General features: G+C 42.2%; 1 protein-coding gene across 16 annotated transcripts in view; it reads right to left on the bottom strand.

Annotated features, from left to right (window-relative positions):
- The window catches only part of BRSK2 (BR serine/threonine kinase 2), a 316,315-nt gene that overhangs the window by 11,875 nt on the left and 287,412 nt on the right, over nucleotides 1-17,028 (bottom strand). For 10 of the 16 annotated variants that reach the window (XM_051804062.1, XM_051804054.1, XM_051804059.1 and 7 more), the window contains 4 exons: nucleotides 14,120-14,243; nucleotides 11,601-11,781; nucleotides 10,870-10,959; nucleotides 2,468-2,515 (listed from right to left, as the gene is read on the bottom strand). In XM_051804062.1, coding sequence (XP_051660022.1) covers nucleotides 2,468-2,515; nucleotides 10,870-10,959; nucleotides 11,601-11,781; nucleotides 14,120-14,243 — 443 coding nt within the window. The remainder of the gene's footprint in view (nucleotides 1-2,467; nucleotides 2,516-10,869; nucleotides 10,960-11,600; nucleotides 11,782-14,119; nucleotides 14,244-17,028) is intronic. The other 6 variants (XM_051804063.1, XM_051804058.1, XM_051804065.1 and 3 more) reach the window with 1 other exon arrangement.

Below are 17,028 nucleotides of genomic sequence, written 5' to 3'. Positions count from 1 at the left end.
TCTTACAAATGAACTTCACAGATAAGAGTTTAGTCTTTCTGACAATAGCAATGCCCGTTCCCCTGCTAAGATGGGTGGAAACATAAAATATTCCACCCCAACGTGCATTTCAACTTTATTATGAGCCAAGTTATTTCTTCTATTGTGAAACAGAAGAACTGTTGGCAGCAGTTTTCTAGTTTGCACAGGTAGGGTTGGTACAGCAACTGTTACATCGTTTGGATATTGGCAGCTCCTATGACACACCTTGGCTGTTCAAACATTAACTTGTTTTTCAATGCCAATGGCTGTATGCAAATCACTTCTAAGATTGATGATCACTGCTAGCAGAAGATGAGATAACATTTAAAGGACTAGACAAATTTGTCTTGCTGTTAATTATAACATTCGGTGGTTTATAGTGGGTGAAAAGACATTCCTCATTCCCACCAGAGCTTTCAGATGGCTGAGCATCTGATTGGCTCTCCCTGCTCCAGTGTTAACTCTTTTTGCTAAAATGACATTCTGTGCTCACACTCAGAATACAGAACAACGTGGAGGTCAAAAACCCCACAGTTTTACAGTTCTTCATGCACTATTTGCTATTACTGGATGAACATTGTGTCAACTTCAAGGGGGGTTTCTGATTCTCGGAATCACAGAGGACAACTTGCCAAAAATAGGCTAAGTGCTTGCATCATTCCCTTTCACTCCCCTGTCTAAATCATGGGTTCCTGCACATGGAACAGCTCTTCACTCATATGAGAGGCTGGAGTTCAGCATGATGCAGTCACCACTGCTTATGCTGTTTGTGACTACACCAAGAGGTGTGTGATTTAAAGGAAGCAGCTCCGTTAAACCCCTATAAGCCATTCTTTCTCTTCTCTCCCTTTCTCTGTGTTGTCTATGCTGTAGCTGCCACAAAACAGTCTCCCTGATGGCCTTCACCTTGTCCTCTTTGTCCCTTGTTGGATTGCTGCTGACATTATGACAGCTGGAGGGCCTGCATGAACTGTGAGCGAGCAGTGATGCCCTCTGCCTAAAGGATGCAGAGTACTGGCTGGTTATCTCTGTAGCTCAATTAACTTGCAAGCAATCAGCAGAACTGGAATTTTAGTATTTTTGTATGATGTGAATGCCAGATCCAGGTAAGAAACAAAGCGTTGAGGAAGAAGAGGTATTTGCTGTCTGATGCCTTCAAGAAGCTGAAGGTTTGCCTACAACTGAAATGAGTCACAAGGAGATCAGGAAAGTCAAATAAGAAATCAAACAAGCTCCTTTCAGAGCGAAGGAAAAGCTCCCAGCAAAGCTGCAACTTAAGGGAAAGAGACCATCTGAAATACGGGAAACAGGCCAAATTTTGCCTCAGTTACACATGCATAAACCTAATACTACCTCCACCATGACAACTTCCCTTTATGGTTACAGACTCCACAACAACTCCAGAACAACTTTCTTCAGTTTACGAAGAGGTGGCATGGCAGTTGCAGGTGGAGAGCAGTAGTAGCTGATTACTTCCTCATCATTTTGTCTTCCCTTTCACAGAGATATCTGAATTCAACCTTGGTACCAGAATGGAAATCTAGAGAGAACAGAGTTCTCTCATACAGAATCTACACAAGATATAAGACAAAAACTTCTCTCATAGCATGTGGGTATTCCCACTATTGTATTTGGAGGAATGAGTAGGGGCACAGGTAATGAAAGAAAGAACCCAGTACATGCGTATTCACAGGGGAAGGAAGCCTAGGGGCAAGTTAACCAAAATTCGCATGACCCCAAGTAAGTTGAGCTGCAAGTTTTGCAGGAAACTTTTTTCTTAAACCTAGCAAAATTCCAGATCTTCAGTAGGTTCACTACTCTTCCAGTGAGAGACATAACATTCTTCCCCGAGATCAGAGTGGAATTATGACAATTTACACTAGCTAAGTGTCTGTCAGATAATATGCAGTGTGTGTTGTGGAGGATTTAAAAGGGTCATACCCCAAGGATATCTGGGGAAGAAGGGGTTGGATGCAAAATAGAATTAAATAATGTCGCATTCCTGTCTCAATAAACAGCAGGAATCCAAGGGAGACAGCAGCTAGCAGGGCAGCATTCAGCTTCAGAGCAGAAAAGGGACTCAAGAATCATGAATCAACGGCAGCAAGTAAAGAAAAGAGTAAAAAAAATCAGGAAAGAAAAGAAAATCACTGGCCTGGGTTACAGTGAGGGAGGGAATCTCATGTTTGTGCTATGAAGGGGAAAGCTGTGGTGGAGCCTGTGCATCTGTGCATGGATGGGGAGGAACAGAAAAAGGGGTATATGCTTGAGTCCTCCAGGTGAGTGAAAGACATAGTGGGCTGTTACAGTGTGGGCAGTCTTGAAAAGAGCGGGGGAGAGCAGGGATAGGGAAGGGTAAGAGGTGGAAGGGACAGGACGGCGCATTATTATGTTGCTCAGCAGGGGCTGGGGAAGGTGAAAAGGCAGAAGGGAAGGAAGTTCTTACCACATTTGGAAAGTCTGCCAGTCATCAACTCCATACAGTTAGTGGTGTCTGGATCATAGAACGGAAAGAGGAGGGGGGGAGGAAAAACATAAAAAAAGGTTTCCACACCTCTGTGCATAAAGTAGTAACTTAGCACATTATTACCTGAAGCAGGAAACATATACACATCTTGGTCTTTACACAACCCAGGCCAAATTCTGCCACCCACTATATACCAGTGTAAATCTGGCCCTGTGACTGAGAGTGGATGCTGCTTCAATCCTGCTGCCTCCACTCATCCCTTTATCATAGCTACAGGTGTCTATGACATGTGGGAAATATTCTGCCACCATATAGCAAACTAAAAGCCTTGAATACAGTGGCTAGCTTTGAAAGTTAGCCTGCAACAGTCACAAAATGTTCAATCGGCTGATATATCTACACAAAAAACCTGGAGAGAGGGAAGAAATACGGCACTGTGCTATTGCACATGGAATGAGGTTACTTGTACAGCTCAAAAACATCTTTTAGACCCCAAAGGATAATGTCAAAGTTCCAACCTAACTCTGTCTCTCTTATTCAAGTGTAGTCTCTTACTCCTCTTGCTTTCTAGGTCACTATTTAAAGGCAGTAGAAGTACTTCTGGAAAGGGTGGCAGAATCTGGTCCGAAGACACTACTGTCCACTTTGTGTATAGCTCCCATTACCACAGCCTCTGGGTGCTTCCTACTGGGGTGTAATAAGCAAAAGGAGCTCTACATGTCAGCTTTAAAACAGAAAGGACCAGCCCAGCTGGACACTTCCATGTGGAAGCTGCTGGCAAGCCAGATCTGCTGCTGTCAGCCAGGATTCCCTTGTACTTGGGATCTAAATCATTGCGTTCATGGGCAATTCACTGCTGAGCAAGAGGCTACCAGTTAAAGCACTAAGCTCAGTCTCAGATCTCCTCTTGCCTGGGATCCTGATGAACACTTGGGTATTTAAGAAATATCCTTCTCAGAAACACGCACGCATATGCTGAAAATCCATAACTGCCAGGAGGCTTTAACTACCCCCTGTTTGCTCTAAAGTCTGCAGGACAGAGGGAAAGATAATTTCTCAGCATTCCTCCCCTTAAATATTGAGAAAAGTAATTTCATAAGAGCAGGAAGGGGTGTTGGATATGCTTGGGTAAGCTGAACCCATGCTAGAAGAGCATCTTTTCTGATGCAGCCAGGCCTGTGCTGTGTGGATCATTTACAAAATCATGGAGCAGAGAGGGCAAGTGCTTGGTCCAGTCACACTGGTCAAAGCATCTAAGCAGCAGTTATATGCTCTCCATCCCCAAGGCTGAAGGTGGGCTGGCAGAGGTCAGTGGGAGATGATACCCATGGAATTTCTCTCAGAAAGGCACAAGATTGAGAGAAAGGGAGAAAAGGGTGGAGGTGAAGGAGAAGAGAGCATTCAAGAACTGGAACAACGTATCAGAGGTGTCAGAGAGGCCTGGAGTTTACCTGCCTTTGAAATTCTTTGGCTAGTCTGGCAGAGTGAAGACAGACTAATTTCCCAAAATACATTTCTCCCTGAAGATGCCTAGCAGATCTGAGAAGTGCCTATAGTGGCTGATTGGGTCAGTGACCAGAAGTCACATTCACAGGTTTGGATCATTTTTTTTCTTTAATACCTTGGAGAAGTTTGTTGTCTCATGCCTTTCAGTGGTTCCTGTCCAGTCCCCTCATAGTCAACTACACTTTGCTGTAATGCAGTGTGATGCAGATCTATAGTGGTAGAGCTCAGAGCATTCACCCAATCATTAGCAGAACTTGGCTTTGAAAGAACATGTAAGAGCAAAGAAAGTCTCAAATACGGCCAAAAGACTGTTTCTGACTCCACCCTCCAACACCTGGAATTTTCCCCTAAGTGTATCCACACTAACTGGCCACTCAGTAACTAGCAGTCTGGAAACAAAAAAGGTCACATTTGGATAATATCGGAGCAGGTAAACATTGCAGCTAGTTACTAAGAGTCTCCTGAAACTGGTATTTCTGTTTCATTCTTAATTTTAACAAATTAAAAAATAATCATGCCTCCTTAAGTTAATACTGTCTTTTTTTCTAAGTCATTTGCAGTCAGCATAGGTCTCTTTAGTATTTAAAGCTAATTGTGTAACAGATCTACAAACATTCATTGTGTGATCAGAATACAAACTGACAGATCTACACAGGAGAAAAGGACTGTAACAGGTTTTTTGGCAGCATAACATCTTGGGCTCTGTACTCCATTTTATTCCTAAAAACGTAAATTTGCATGGTATGGTATTACTTTCGATGGATAGGGAAATTTTTTTAAAACATGAGATCATGGAAAAATCAAAGGAACACTAATGAAACCCCTAACTTGTCTTTCTTAAAACTTTAATGCACATATTCATACAGAATGCATAATTCGCATTCTCTGTATTGCCATGGCTAGTCCCAGGAACTGCATAGGAATTAATTTTTATTTGTAATGTCTTTCCAAGACCTGATCAGACTGTTTCTCCCCAATTCCTAAGGCACAGTCAGCATGGGTACACCAGGACCAGTAGCTCATATTGCATTACTTAAAAGACTAACAGTGTTAATGTGCCTTCAGCTTCTCTTTTATAATAATTACTTTAATACTTCTTTCATTTCCATCATATTGTAACATCTGCTTTAGTAAATACTCTACATGATAAAGTATTCCATCATTTTCAAGTAGAAATTTCATTCTAATTAGAAAGTCTTGGATTCTTGGCAGTCAGCTTCTGCTCATAGATACTAATCCACAACCCAGTGACTGTGGGATCCAGGTGTCATGTGAAAGGAATAAAGTCAGGGTCCAAAGGCTTTTAACTGTCTGAGAAACGTTGATGGGTCATGTAACTGCATTTTTCATGTGTCCTCTTTAATTTTTTAATTAAAGCATAGTAGCAGTGTCAGATCTCAATCCTTCTGATGATAAGGGAATTCCTTATTTCATAGAAATTGCTGGCAGTCCTTCACACTTTGGATTTGACCAAGACTCTTTTATATATGACATCCAGTTCAACTCATTAACAGATGGCAAATATTTTGGTTAAAATAAGGCTTTCCTTCAAAAGGTCAAACAAGTTCTGAATCCATTAAAAATTGCCAGTGTTCTGTTGAATTTTCTTTCACAATTTTCTTTATTCTTTAATTTCTGCATTTCTATCCCACATAAATTTCACAATGAAGTCATCTAGTTTGTGATGCTTCTGATATCTCTGATTCTGAGACTTGTCCCAGCCCAGGAAATCTCACCCAAACAGCTGCTCCTCTGAGATCTCCAAATCCAGGGCTAGATCCCAGAAAGCACTGAGCAGCTCCTGCCAGATGCTCACAGTCCCCAATAAACAGGGAGGGAGATGATGTCAAGGGAGCCACCAGTTCCTCTGGTCCAAGGCAGTTATCATTCAGATTGAAATTCCCCAGTGTTAGTGTGCTTATTTGAAATTCTCTGTTCTCTTATCAAAACCCTGGAGAGTCTAGACTTTTTTCTACATGCTTGATTTCAGAACTACCAGTAAGTATTTCAGATAAGTTTAATGAAGGCTGTTCAGTAATAATACTAAGGCTGTTCAGCAAAAAAACAGGGCTCTGCCAATCCAACTAGGCATTAGAGGGTACCTTTTGTAGGTGGGAACCATGATAGCAAGATGAAGTAATTACTCCAGACACTACAGGAGTGGTAAGACATAAAGAGTCACACAAGATTGTAGGGAACAAGAGAAACTTGGGACCTGGATGAACCCCAGAAAAATTGACTTGTGATTCAGTTTCAAAATGGCTCTTGAAGAGTCCTTGTTTTGAGTCTGTAGCTGGAAATTCACCTTGCAAAGCACTTCATTTGCTCCTTATTCCCTTTTAAGTCTTGATGATAAAATCCTTTGCACATTTGGAAACTGAGTTTCTCACTAATTTTTTTGTAGCAATTTAGCCTACAGCTCTTGTGAGCCATAAAATACCCAGAAATCACAAATCAGTGTTCTATCGAGAATTTGCACTGCTCTATTTTGAAGCTAGATATGGTCTCTAAACACTTGTTTATGCTGATGAAAGGCACTTCCAGCAGTAATACTGAGATGCTCTGAGCTTTGAGATGTCAGTGGTTAAAATCTGATATGAAGCCAATAAATACAATAAGGAAAGAGAAAACCTTTCCCAAAGAAGTTATAAAGGTTATTTCAGCATAGCTGATTGCCCAGAACATGGGAAAATGGAAAAAAAATAAGAATATGCAGCACCCCACACTTAAAATCAAAGCTCAAAGAAACAAGGAAGTATTAGGGAAATAAAAATTGATACACTGTGAATGATCACAGATGGCTTTTGCATGTCCCTATTCACCAGCTGTTACTATTACTCTTTTGTGCAAAGGCATCAGAGAAAAACAGATTATGATTTAATGGAAAGAGTGCTGGGCTGAAACAAAGGCACAAATCTGAAATATCTTCCTCCATGGACAGAGATCTTTTTATCCCAGCAAAGGGCAGCTTGCCCAGGGATTACCTAAGTAGTTATACCTGAGTATAAGACTCCTGGATGGAGCTATACATGGATGAGAGATGAGGTTGGCTGCTCTCACAGACAGTGAGATTCACTCTTGATGCAAAAGGGACTGTCCTTTCATGGTCTTGCTGGGCTTAGTGGCTTTTGATACCAGTAACAAGTATACAAGGGCAGCTGTTCTGGTTTAGACCAAGGGCCAAAACCATCCAGTGCTCCGTCTACATCAGCAGCCACAAAGACACGCAAGAGTGTAACAGCGGGCCAAGCAGATACTTCCTAACACTGCCTTGCTCACCACTATCAGGTCAGAGATTTCCTGAGCCTGCTGCTGTTTGTCTGTTGAGCAATTCCATAAAGATTTTTCTGCCAGGGATTTGTCTAGCCTCCCTAGGAGTAAGAAGTACTCAGGGGAAGATGAGCATCTGCAACCTCCTCACATGCAGAACCTGCTTCAGCGAAGAGTTCCACAGGTCTTAGATTATGTGAAGAGATGCTTTCCAATATTTTTTTTGGTACTTGACTTCCACTACTTGCATATGATGGTCTCTAGTTCTTTCATTGGAAGAGAAAATGAACAATTGATCCCTATTTACTTGTAACTCATGCCAGTCATGAGTTATAGACCTGGTACTGTCTCAGCAATCATAGCACAGAGGTCCTTAAACCCTAGATTAGAAAGCTGATATGTTGCACTAAATTTGACCAACTAAGCAGTGGCTTTTAGAAGTACTACATTAACTTTTGGAATGGATTTCATTTATTTACACATTTATTCAGGTAAGGGAGGGAATCTATTTTCCTGCTTCAGAGTATGCCAGAAGGAATATGCACAGCCAGTCTTAGAAAGGAAAAATGGAAGTGAATGAAGGGATATATGGAGGAAGGGAGATTATCAAGTGCTCAAGTATGACACAGAAACACATCTGCCTAGATCAGGTACATAACAGGCTCACACACACACACACACACAGATGCATGGGCAACATGACATCTACAAACACTATTGTGAGCTGGAGGAAATGAAAAAGAGGGAAGTGCATTCTGAAACCCAGGCAAGCCGGCTCAGTGGGCTGGCATACTGCATAGCAGATCAAAGAGGGGCAGGAGAGAGAATGACTGTCAGTGACATATGCTTATTAGGCCTTGCTATTCTGCTTTATACTGAGTTCATTGAATCTTCCCCTTTTGCAGGTCTCACTTTATATGCATGCGCCTTTCACAGCTGGTTTTCATCATCCCACCTGTAATGGCATCTGAACTAGAAGTCAGGAGAAACAACTACAGAGGAGATGTCTGTGTACAATGAGCTGGGAAAATATCCAGTGCTGGACAGTATTGTTGGTTAGAGACAGCAATACACTCAGAGCCACGGAGGAGGCAAGTCCAAGTGAACTGTGAGCTCATTCTGTTGCAGTGCTGGACTGCCTACAGAGTATCCTCAAACCATGAACCTCAACAGGAGCCCAACCACCACAATTTCTGTGAGCTGTTCAGAGCTGGGCATGTGGGAGGGTAAGAGAAACAGAGAAGACTTTGCCTCGTTTCTAGAGAGAAAAGTTGATTAATTCCATGACAATTTCTAGGAAGCTCTTGCACACATCTTTCCAACTACAGACAGCCAGCTAAGCAAGGTGCTGAATGCAAACTCTGCTGTCCTTTATCCCTTTTTTCTTCCCCTTACTCTCACTGACTGGGGATGTGAACCATAGGGCCTCTTTACTTTGATGCATGGGTTGTCTCTTTTTGGTAACAATCCTTTTATTTCCCCTCCCTTCCTTTTCTCTTTTCCTTGTACTCCGCTCCAATCTAAGATTTTCAGGTTGACTTCTCTCATTTTCAAGAGACTTGCATACTCCTGACCAGGTCAGGTGATGCGGTACAGAACAGTTTGGCACCCTGTCTCATGAGCTGTCTTGCCTGGCTAACTTCCCACCCAAGGGAATTCTCATTTTTAAATTTCAAGAGACTATTAATTTTGGTTTTGCTCCATGTGGAGTCACCTATTTCACTCTGGCTTTAGAGATCAGGTTGGGTTTTCCCCGTTAGAACAACATATTCTCAGGTTGTTTTCAACAGTAGAAATCATGTGATTTTTCCATTCCAGAACCAGAGCAAAACTATAAGTCAGATACATTTCTCACAGCACAGTTTGCCCATAACATCTCCCTGAACTTTAGTCAGTTGAATGGTTTTTATTCCTGCTATAATATGACTTTCTTAGGGAAATATCCTGCCTCACATGCAAGTGTGCAACAGGGTTCAAGTCTTTCCAGAGAGCTGCAGTAGCTAGGACATATTAGGGTGAAGAAGTTAAGAGAGATCCTCAAGTTATTTACTTTTTAAACAATTTTTTCCTCACAGGAAAGTAAGAGTACACTTCCTTCTCTAAGAAATAAGGAATGCTTGAATATTGTTCACATATCAGGAGTAATATGAAATACACTTACAGGATGCTTTTCTATCTAATTCCCCTCACCCCCACTTAACCCCAGCATTTCCCAAGAGGAAGAGCTGGCAGAAAATTCTGGCTGCTTCCTTGAGTTTGATTTAATTTCTAAAGTCCAGACAGCAAAAACCTCAATCAACCATAGTTGTAGTGTCCTCATCTTCCCTGTTTCCGAACAGAATAACCCATGTGCTGGGCACCACTGCAATCCAGCATGCAGAAGGTCAGGCAGTGCTGGAGGCCAAAAGTAAAGTGGACACTGAACTGAGCATACTTCTCTGTCAGGTACTAAGCATACACACTTCTAGATGGAGTTATTTTATCTTCAGCTGCCAAAGCCACACTGTTAGACCAGAAGGATGTAACCCATATGTGCAATGAGCCAAGGACATCTGGGATTTAATTGCAGGATGCAATGCCAACCTAACTCCCACACTTTTGTCTTGGCTTGTTCACACAAAGGTCAAGCACAGAATTTGGCTCTAAAGTATAATATTTATTTACTTCCTTTTCATCTCCCACTCCTCCTGACTCTTTCTCTCCTTCCTCCAGCTTCTGCTCTCTACCTTGCTCCTATTTATTCCCTGTATCTGCACATTCTTTCTGCTTCTCCCTATTTTTCCTTCCTTGAAGCATTCCCAATAGCTCATCTGCTTTAAGTTTTCAATTTTCACCTTCTTCTTTGTTCTGTCCTTTCAAAGGAGAGAAGAATTAACACTGATATTTTTTGTGTGTGCAAGCACTAGTGTTTAGAGTGAACACTTGCTACATGATGGTGGGATGAAGCCAGTTTCTGTATTATCAATTCAGGCTGCCTGCACATTCAGATTGATGTCACTGCACAGGGTAACACACATAAGGATTTCTCTACCACCATGAGGAATTGAAATTTACTTTTCAAATAGGTAAAATATAGCTTTTGCAGAACCTTAGTGTATAATTTGTGCTACCACAGTATTGAGCCAAGAATTTGATCACATTACTGGAAACTATTAACCACCTTCTGACCATCTGTTAATGGCTAAGTTAAAAGTAGCTCTCAACTTTGTTCTGAGACCCTCTGAAGCTGGAGGTTTCTAAAGCATGCCTGAGGGGTTTGAAACTCAAGGTATCTTCTAGAGCATGTCCCTATTCTGGGATATTTTGGAGCTGGAGAAAATCTGGAAGGTCTACTGATGATGCAGCTTTTGATGGAGAAGTGGGCAAATGGCTCTTTGGGCGGGCGGAGGGCAGAAGCTGTTCAACTGGGGAATGCACTGGGAGCACTGGAGTGGGAATGAGAAAGGGAGGAGTAGGGTGGGTGCAGGGAGTTACTGCTCTGTCCGAATGGAGCTCGTTTATTGCTGTGATCAGAGGGATGGCCTCCCTCAGCCTCCTGGTACCGAGAGGCATTTCACCTTCCTGTCCCTGCTGAAGCAAGGTGCTCAACAGTAGAAACTACTTACCTGATAACTGCTGCACTGAAGGCTGGTCATGTGTGCTTAACAACTGTGCCTGAATGGTTTCTACTACCCTCTTAAAGCGACGGCTTGGACCTGTGAGGAGAGAAGAGGCACAAATGGCTGTGAGAGGAATGGGAGTTCATATACAACCCAGGCTGGAGGGGAAGCATCACAAGTATCTTCCCGTCAGTCTTGTCCCCAGGAGTGTACTGACAGCATCTCTGTCCTTCAGCCAAAGGGACTGTGGTGTACTGAACTCAACAGGAGGAAGAATGGCTTCTGGGCTCCTTTTGTGAAGGCATAAAAGGTGTGGGGGGGGTTGTTTGTTTTAAACCCTGGGGGGGACATGTGGCCACCCAGAAGAAAAAGGTGAGTGAATGTTTCCGTCAGAAGGAAGAAACTAGTGGCCTCACAATGCCCTGCTGAGACTGAGACTTTTGAGTGAAACACGGAGACAGTACCATGAGATATTCCAGATCTGATGTACAGAGCAGCCATTTTAGCACTAATCGTGGAAGTGGTAACTTCACCTTTTGGGAATCTCTTTCCCTGCCTGCCACTTCCATCGCTACCAACACTATTTTTGTTCCAAATGCCCTCCTTTCCCTTGTCTGAATTTTCCCCCTGAGGCTAAGACAGTTATATTCTTTCCTCTGACAGAGCAATTTGCAGGCCTCTATTGTCAGCAAGGACAAAGCCAGCTTGCACCCATTTTAGAGCTTTGCCATGGTTACCTGATAAGAGTGTGAAAGTGACAGAATAGATCCCGTTCTCCTTTTGCGCCTCTCCCCCTTCTGTGTACGTTATGTCCACCTGGAACTTCACTGGCTTCTGGAAGACAGCAGGACCTCCCGTGGACTTATATTCTGCACGGAAACTTGTCTGTGAGATGACACTGTGACTGAGACTTGGAATCTGAAACAGGTTGGTAGAAGAAGGTAGTAGAACTAGCGCACAAAGTGAAAAATTTGCAAAATTCTACTTATAACAACACACATTTCCAGAGTGGATAACATTTGCTAGATCTGCTTCTGGTCTTGAATTCATAAAGTACAGTGTTCTTGTGAAATCAGTAAGACTGTAGATTGCTTGGCACCACAGAAGAATGCACTGCTGCTTACAGGACTGATCCAAATTTAAAGGTTGAATATTGGCGGAATACCCATCATGCTTATAAATGTACACATGTTGCTCAACTTCATACACTCAGTTTTCCTTTTCCTACTCATCTACCAGTTTTGAGAAATGCCTTTTTCCTGAGTAAAAACTACTATTAAGAGAGTGGGTAGTAAATTGGTGGGATATAAAAAGCACTCAAGTGGCCTGGTCTGATCTCACAGCTGATCCTGTTTTGAGCAGGAGACCTCCTGAAGACCTTTCCAACCTCTAACTGCTTGGTGATTGATGTCAAACAGACATCAGGACACAGAGCAGACACTTAGACAAGCACCTGAGATATCCACAGGGAAAGCATACCTGCAAATAACTCACCCAAACCATAACTCCTACCAACATGTAAAAGAACTCTGAGAAACTTCATTGTATCATGCAATATCTGTATCTTCAGACTCATGGTGGAATTTCATAACTGCCTAACTTTCAAGCAGTTACCATTCGCGCTTTCTGCCAAAATGTAACATACTCATATTCTATTTACTGCTTCATAAAGGACCAGATTAAAAAAAAAATCAAATTTGGAAATCTGGTCTCTAATTTAGAAGGAAAAGCAAAGATGAGTTCTTTGAGAAGTTGACTTTAAGGACTTAATTAGCAGGTTGTGACAGTGCATTTAAGTTTGAAGGTTGCTGAAAGAGACGATTCGCTGGTTTTGCACACAAATCACTACATCACACCTAAACCCAGACATGTGGGATATACACAGAATCACCACTACAGACAGCAGTGCATGCTATGCCCACAATATAAACCCAGAAGCACAGCTAAATGCATGAAACTGATACGGTAACGTGGCTGCTTCACATCAATCTGAGACGGACACCAGTGTCTGATGCACGCTGCTATACTGCATTTACTCCTTGTACGCTTGTATAGTTACAAGGGTTACGGATGGTTTTTTGGAAGAAATTCATTGCATCATGATCCTCTGTGTTTGTTACAATAAATAAAACACTGTTCTGGTGTCACCCTGGGGGGGTTCACACCTTGTGGTGCCTCTGTGTGTGTGTGGGGGGGGGGGGTGTCCCAGGGCCGTTTTGGGAGGGTGGCAGAAAACCCAGACTGGATTTCTGCCAGAGTACAGAATGGGGGAAAATGGGAACTGGATTTTTTCTGGAGTACAGCATGGGGGAAAACCCGGACTGGATTTTGGCCAGAGTACAGAATGGGGAAAAATGCAGACTGGATTTTGGCCGGAGTATGGAATGGGGGAAAACCTGGACTGGATTTTTCCAGAGATTGGATTTCAAAAAAAAAAAAAAAGAGGGTTGGACTTGATGATCTCAGAAGTCCTTTCCAATCCAGCTGATTCTATGATTCTATGATCATAGAGATTAAAATGAAGTTCAGTATTTTATGGGAAAAAATCAACAAACTATATAAGAAATTAAATCTCCTTCTCTTAATGCTATTAAAAAAGTCTAATTATGTTGTTGACTACCTTGAACTGAAAAATCTCTTAATTTAACTTTGCTGTGCTTTTTCTTCACTGGTACTTCTTGACAATAATAGCAAGGATCTTCTATAGGAAAAAATTACAATTTCACTCTGCTTTCTTAGCTTGTATATAAACTGCATTTGCAACATTTGATACTCCGGTCACCAGAGGAAACAACCCTTCTTTCTGCCATACAGCACTGAAGTGGAGATTTAAAGTAACAAATGCAGATGTAAGACAGGATTTTTGTCTGACTGAAGTGGTGGAGGGCTTACCCAACAAGGGAAGACCTAATTTGCTGCCCAGACCAGTAACTGCAAGGTTAGTTTGACAAAGGAGCAAATTGCTGTCTTGATACCGTGCCCAGACCAGTGTGCTCTAACTGCAGTGTTATTCCAAACACTGGCAACCTGGAGACCTTGCCAAGAAGGCTGAAATGTCTTCTCACCTTAGAGAGCATTATCTACACTTAGTAACTCACGCACAGTCCAGTGGAGGCCTGAATCGACAGGTTATGTACATTAAACCCACAGGGCCTGCACTTGAAGGAGCAGAGACCCTGTCCAGTAACATAAGGCACAAGGAGTTCTGGAACTGACCAGAGAGCAGTGCCTCCAAGAGGCAGCTGGGATGACTTACCGAGAGGAAAGCGTGGACTATATCAGCCTTAATGGAGCTTAGTGGTTTGTCCTTAATGACCACAAAAATCTGTTCTTCTTTCTCCAAGTTGATGAAGTTACCGAACCAGGATTTTTTGGCAAGCCTGATGTGATGAAAAGAAAGAGATGGTTTAGATTACTGAGTACTATTTCTTAAACACCCCTAGCTGGAAAAAGAATTAAAAAATACACAAGAAAGTTTTGATAACACTCCAGATTTGATGTTATTGTTAATAGTAAGTGGAAAATAGTGTCAGAGAACATCTAGAACAACGTTTCACTTAGTGAAAACTGGTAAAATGACAGACCACACAGTCTTAGTCTGGCAGCAACAATGAAAAATCAGGAGCAACAGTAACTCTTTTGACTGAGCCAATACACCGATTAATACTGCATATATAAAGCCCATATAAGCCAGGGGACACATTTCTGGTTTGTCTCCAGGGAACTATTCATTTCATGTGACAATATGCAGATCCTGGCAACACAGAGATTTAAGTTCCTTCCCACTCAATTTCAACTCCTTTGCTGTTATAGGACTTAAAAAGTTCCTTTTCTAAAGGTGTCCTGTTGGGCTGATGGTACAATCACAAAATCTTGCTTTTTAAAGCAAGCTGTAGATTTTACCAGACCTCCAATCTGTCAGTAAGTGAAATCCACTCCCACACAGAGGGTCAGGACAAAGACTGTCCCATTCATTAGTCTAGTTCAGGGTGTCTATATAATGAGTGAACTCTGGTCATCCTACAAAGGAATGAAATTTCAGTACTAAGAAAGAAGATGCCAACACCATGCAAAACAGGTTTTCTGCCATGTCAGGCTTTCCACTGACAGCAGTCCAACTTCACAGTTTCTTTCAGCATCAGGTAGTGGTTTCACCATAAAATGAAATTGCTCTGTTTTTTCACACTGATCGTATCAGTAAATGTTTGATTTTGCTTATTGTTTTACCAGTCCACTTTGTTGACATTACCTTTTAAGTTAAACAGGCTAAAGGAAGAATTCAGGGACATAACTTTTAATGGGAGACACTACCGAGAACTTGAAGGTAGCATCTCTGACAGGCGTGGTTTTGATGGGAGAGAAGATGCTGTTAGCCATGAGACACAGCCAAAGAATTGCTAGACCAAACTAAACCCAGGGAAAATTCCACTTCCATCAGCCATATTCTAGTAGGGAAGAATTTGGCATGAATGTGTTAGAAATTAAAAGACCTGCCACTAAGAGACTGCCTTTCTTTTCCTCTACAGCATACTTTATAATGCCAAGTCTGGTTTGAAGTATGGCACAGTTTTCACTCATTTTGGTGGACATTCACCACTGAGTGGAAGAAGACAATCTCTCCAGACAAGGAGAACCATCTGCAGAAGGGATTACTATACATCAGTTTTACAGCAAAGCAATGAACAGCTGGAGTGAGTTATTAGTAGACTCACTTTCTGTGGCAAAGGCTCAGACTGAGGCAGAACAAGGATGGGCAGAGACTAGGAGAGAGAGGAGCAAACTAAAAAACTAATTTGAAGTCTAGGCCTTCAGGATAAAGAACAAAGCTTGACCTCAGTATTGTCCAGCAATTTGCACTCATTCCCCATTCCAGAGTGCTCCATGAATAAGTCAGCTCACAGCCCATTTAATGCATGCAGTAGAAAGACCACAACTGGAAGACCACTCAGCTGGGCAAATAATTATTTGCTTCGTTTACTGTCGGCATCCAAAAATAAGAGTACAGAAAGATTCACTTGCAGTTTGGTAAACCAGTGCCCCCCACTCAATTAAAGTGGGCTGGAAAACTGTCACTCCCTAAAATATTCATACGCAGCTGTAACTAAGCCAGTGAGCCAGAGATTAGCATAGGGAGCAGTAAAGAGAAAGGGCCTCTCATTTAAATGGTCGTTAAGGAGCCAGGGTTAGAGTGTGAAAGAAAATTACATACTAATTAGCTCATGTGTCTCACACACACCATAACAACTCTGCAAGCCCCTGGAGAGCTGGGGCAATAGCTCCCCGCATGTAAAGGGTCTATGCTCATTAGTAAATTAGCACCTGGTTATCTATCTAAAACAGCTGGTTGTCTTAGGCTTGGATGTATCATTATCTGAACCAGGGCTGGCGATACAGACTCCGGGGCCCAGTGGAAGCATGGGCCTGGAAAAGTGTGCATATTTAATTGCAGATCTGCCATGTTAAAATATGGCTTTTCATTTCTGTATTGTCATTAATGGTTTTGTCGGCCCTTCATTTATAGGTCTCTTAACAAGCCCAGGTAAGAAGGGGCCCAGAACATAGGGTGGTTTTTTCCAGTTCAGCATGGTCTGGAGTCTCCAGAATCCAGCTGGGCTCTTTTCCTCGGCAAGGTTATCACCCGTAATACTAACTCTGGATGACTCATTGATAGCCTGGGCTATGCTCCAGCTTGTAAATCACTGGAATTCACTAAATAATTTTGCTGGTGTCACATAAGATGGAGTAGATGCCAGTGGCCTCTCCTGTTTCTGTAATGAACAGAATCAAGACATAGCACACAGGCCCTGGCTTCTACCCCTGAAACTGGCAGAACTAACTGTACTCGTACACCTGGGGAATAGGCCCACTGAAGAAGAAGGGACAGCTTTGGAGTAAAATGACACAATAAAGGTTTTTCTCCTCTTAAAGAGCATTAAGTGCTACTAACTTGGGTTAAAATGTGTATGAATCAATGATCTTCAGCATGCTGAATGAGATGATCTAGCATCTCACGAGATCAGGCTGTAAGCAGTACAAAATGTACTTAAAATAAAGAATCTTCTCTTATCATGGCAAACCTCTTAAAGGGGGAATGAGATAGGAGATATGTGGGGGAGGTCGGGTATGCAGATTACACTAGGGAATCTAATCAGGTGCCCAGTTGAT

This window comes from Manacus candei, unplaced genomic scaffold (genome assembly GCF_025592945.1).
Source record: "Manacus candei isolate 608988 ecotype Guabito, Panama unplaced genomic scaffold, ASM2559294v1 h1tg000060l, whole genome shotgun sequence".
NCBI lineage: Eukaryota > Metazoa > Chordata > Aves > Passeriformes > Pipridae > Manacus > Manacus candei.
Note: the sequence above shows the minus strand (reverse complement) of the source record. Positions and strands in the feature narration are given on the sequence as shown.